The sequence below is a fragment of the Bison bison genome, unplaced genomic scaffold, assembly GCF_000754665.1.
Source record: "Bison bison bison isolate TAMUID 2011002044 unplaced genomic scaffold, Bison_UMD1.0 scf7180017864495, whole genome shotgun sequence".
Taxonomy (NCBI): Eukaryota; Metazoa; Chordata; class Mammalia; order Artiodactyla; family Bovidae; genus Bison; species Bison bison.
Window position 1 is genome coordinate 7319746 of NW_011495054.1, and position 3552 is coordinate 7323297.

Consider the following 3552-nt stretch of genomic DNA (forward strand, 5'->3'; position numbering starts at 1 on the left):
CCCCGCCTGGCCACCACGCAGCCAGCTTCCAACACAGCCCCCGGGCGCCTGACATACTTCACCCGGCCACTTTCCTGCACGTTCAGGGTCGTGGTCATCTTCATGACCTGTTTTGCACAAAGAAGTGATTTCTACTTAGGTGGGGTCCCTCGGGTCTGGCCTGGGTCACCCCAAACTAGCAATTCTGGAGCACGGACTGTGTCACTTACAAAGAATGACCCTGTGGGCAGAGTTCAAGTGCACTGGGGAGAGAGGAGCAGCATTTACACAATCTATCGTGTGCCAGGCACGGCGCTGGTCATAAATCTTTACCACCTGCAAAGCCAGTCAGGGAGGCTGGTGTTCACTGTGCCCATTTTACAGCTGTGGAAACTGCTCCTTATTTCCAAATGAAGGCCTTTCTCTTAGAAACACAGCTAAATCATATGATGTATATGATGTAGGGTGATTGATACATATCTTCCTAAAATGAGGTACTTTTTATGACTGGCTCCTTTTCTTAAAGGCAGAGAGAAAACCCTCTGGGGAATGAAGAATGTGCTCCCAGTCCAGTCATCAGCCCCTTTAACTGGTCTGAGTCTGGCCGTGTGGACACAATGAATGTTGTTAGCGTGTATGGGCTTCAGACAGACAGGACCATCCTGCTCTTTGCTCAAAAGTTCATAGCTTGGTCAATCAGGTCAGCCAGGCCTGGGCTGGAATCCCTGCACCCCACCCATCACTCTGTGATCTCTAGCACATGCTGTCCGCTCTCTGAGCCTCAGTTTCCCTAACTGTAAAATGGGAGGGGGGGAATGACAGGCTTGTCTCATAGGGCACTGATAAGGATTAAGCCAGAGGGCGCACAGCAAGAGGCCAACAGGTGTCGGCTCCCACCACTGCTGCATCTTCATTACAAAATTCATTCTTTTCCTTGGCAGCAGAGAATGAGCAGGTTGGAATCCTCGCTTTGTGTGACCTTGAGTGAGTTTCTTAGGCTGCCTGGGTCCCATGTCTTCATGTGCAAAATGGAGGTTCTGTTTGGGTCCAACTTACGATTGCCAGGAAGATTAAAGAAGGAATTAAAGACAGAGAAAATGCTTAGAAGGGTGCCTGCCATGTGGCAAGTGCTTTGCAGGTGTTGGGTTACCACTTTTTAATTGTCAGCATCATTATCATTTATCAGCTGGGGAGGTACACATTTTTTGAGATTTTTTTTTTCCTATGGAATAAGGCAGGGAACTGGGGCTGAACCCCCCACGCAGTGGCTCTTTGAGGGATCTGCATGAGAGAACGCAGGAGAAAGGGGCGGTCTGTTGGCTTGAGTGCAGCAGCCTGCCCAGAGGGTCCTCCCTTGGGGAGTGGGTACGAGGGCGGCCAGGCTGCAGCCCCACCCTGGGGGCCAGCTCTGCAGTCACCTCTATCTCGGCGTAGCTGCCCCCAGCCTCAACGTGTTCCCCGTCTGCCACAGTGTACTTCACCAGCTTCCCAGCCGAAGGGGATCTCAGGACTGTGGGGTCATTCTCCTTCTCAAACACGCACGTCTTGTTGCCAATGGTGATTCGGTAACTGGAGAGAGAAGGAGGTGGTGGGGACACTGGAGGGTACCATCTACCAAGGTGCCGGAGTCAGGCTTCTGACAGTGTCTTCCCTCCCTAACAGCAGCCAGGACCATCACCCTGGGATGGTTTGAATGACTCACTCCACTCTTCCCAAATGGTGTTGACAATTACCCCAAAGACTTTGGGTGTGAACTGGGGTGGGGCCCCTTCTTGGCAGAAAACTAGCTCCTTTTCCTAACATAATTCCAACAGGCTCTGGCACAGAGAAAGCAATCAGCAATATCGGTATTATTCAATACACACTGACCCAGGGAAAGGCTTCTCCTTATAATAGAACCGCTTCTCTGGTGGCTCAGACAGTAAAGAATCTGCCTGAAGTGCGGGAGACCTGGGTTCGATCCCTGGGTTGGGACGATCCCCTGAAGAAGGGAATAGCTACCCACTCCAGTATTCTTCCCTGGAGAATCCCCATGGGCAGAGGAGCTCTGGTCCAGGGTCACAGAGTCAAATATGACTGACAGACTAACTCTTTCACTTTCTGTAACAGAACCAGGAAGAGCATGCCCCATGGGCGGTGCCTATAATCACCCTGAATATCCTTGGTAGAGAGAACATGGGTTAAAAAAAGGTAACACAATGCCGATTTGGGGTGTATCTTGTCTGCCTTCTTCCATGGAGGACTGGGAAAGGAACCTGCATTCCCTAAGTGGAGCTTTTTCAAGCCTGGGGTCTCTGGAAACCCCACCCCCCATCCCTCCCCCACTTTACTCTTCTTGGCCTGGGGTCTTTGCTGCCTGTTCAGCTCGGGGGTGAGAGTAGGGGTTTGTGTTTCATTGTGTGAGCTCGGGTTGGTCAGACACCCCAGAGTAACAGGGTCTCCATCTCGTGAGGCTCCCCACACCGAGTGCTTCCGGGTCACCCCATGCTCCACCCATCCTGACCCACAGCAACCTTCCCTGCTGCCATCCGCTTGTTCGATGCGTCTCTTCCCTGACAAGACTCCGTGAGTCGTGACCACGGGTCTCTGCTGACACCTAGCCTGACACCTGGGCTAAGTATTGAGTTGGCCAGAAAGTTTATTCGTAGGTAACATCTTACAGAAAAACCCAAGCGAACATTTTGGCCGACCCAACAGATGCTCAAATAAATAGCCATTACCCTAACTGGATAACCGCATCTTCTCCCAGCCTTGCTCCGATGGGTGTGGACGCTGCAGCTCAGACCCGGAGCTGAGGGGACTCAGTGCACCTCACAGGCTGCGGAGCTGGCAGCCCTGAATCCATCCACATTGCTAGAAAAGGGATGCCTAGGGACCTTCCATGGATGCCAACCTGCAGCCTGGGATTCCACCCTCGAGGTGAACCTCCCCAAGAGCCCCAGAAGGTCCTGGAGAAGGTGCCTCGGCTAAGAGCCTGAGCCTGCACACGGACCTCGTGTGGATGGGTGGGGGAGCTGGCTCTGGGCGTCCCCGGCCACACACCTGTCCACCTCCTCCTTCAGGTAGGTGGTGTAGCTGTTGCCGCTGCAGGACAGCAGTAGCCCCCCATCGTTCAGCCGGTGGGCGTCGATCTCGATGTGAGAGCCGTTCATGATGAGCACGAACATGGTTGGAGACTGCCGGGCCACCTGTGGGGACAGGTTCTGCCCTTGAGCCGTGGTTCTGCTCGCATGCTGTGAGGGGCTGAACAGTGTCCCCCCAGGTCCACGTCCTTCCCAGAACCTCGGCACGTCACCTTACTCGGAAACAGGGTCTTTGCAGATGTAGTCAGTTAAGGAGGGGTCACGCCGGATTAGGGTGAGCCCTGAATCCAGTCTGACTGGTATTCTTGTAAGACGAGAAGAGACCCAGACAGGCACAGTAGGAAGATGAAGACAGACAGACACAGACGCACTCACAGGGGGCCGTACCAAGCCAGACGCTGGCAGCAATTGGAGTGATAACCTCTAAGCCAAGGAACACCGAGGACTGTCCACAACCACCGGAAGCTAGGAAAGGGGTGGTTCCTGGGAG

The 3552-nt window shown here is 53.6% G+C and overlaps 1 protein-coding gene across 1 annotated transcript in view; it reads right to left on the reverse strand.

Moving 5' to 3' along the window:
- ACACB (acetyl-CoA carboxylase beta) overlaps positions 1–3552 on the reverse strand; it is a 111092-nt gene that overhangs the window by 55137 nt on the left and 52403 nt on the right. Inside the window, exons 17-19 of the mRNA XM_010828668.1 lie at positions 3022–3167; positions 1398–1548; positions 1–107 (exon numbers count right to left, since the gene is read on the reverse strand). The exon at positions 1–107 is cut by the window's left edge and continues 8 nt beyond it. Coding sequence (XP_010826970.1) covers positions 1–107; positions 1398–1548; positions 3022–3167 — 404 coding nt within the window. The remainder of the gene's footprint in view (positions 108–1397; positions 1549–3021; positions 3168–3552) is intronic.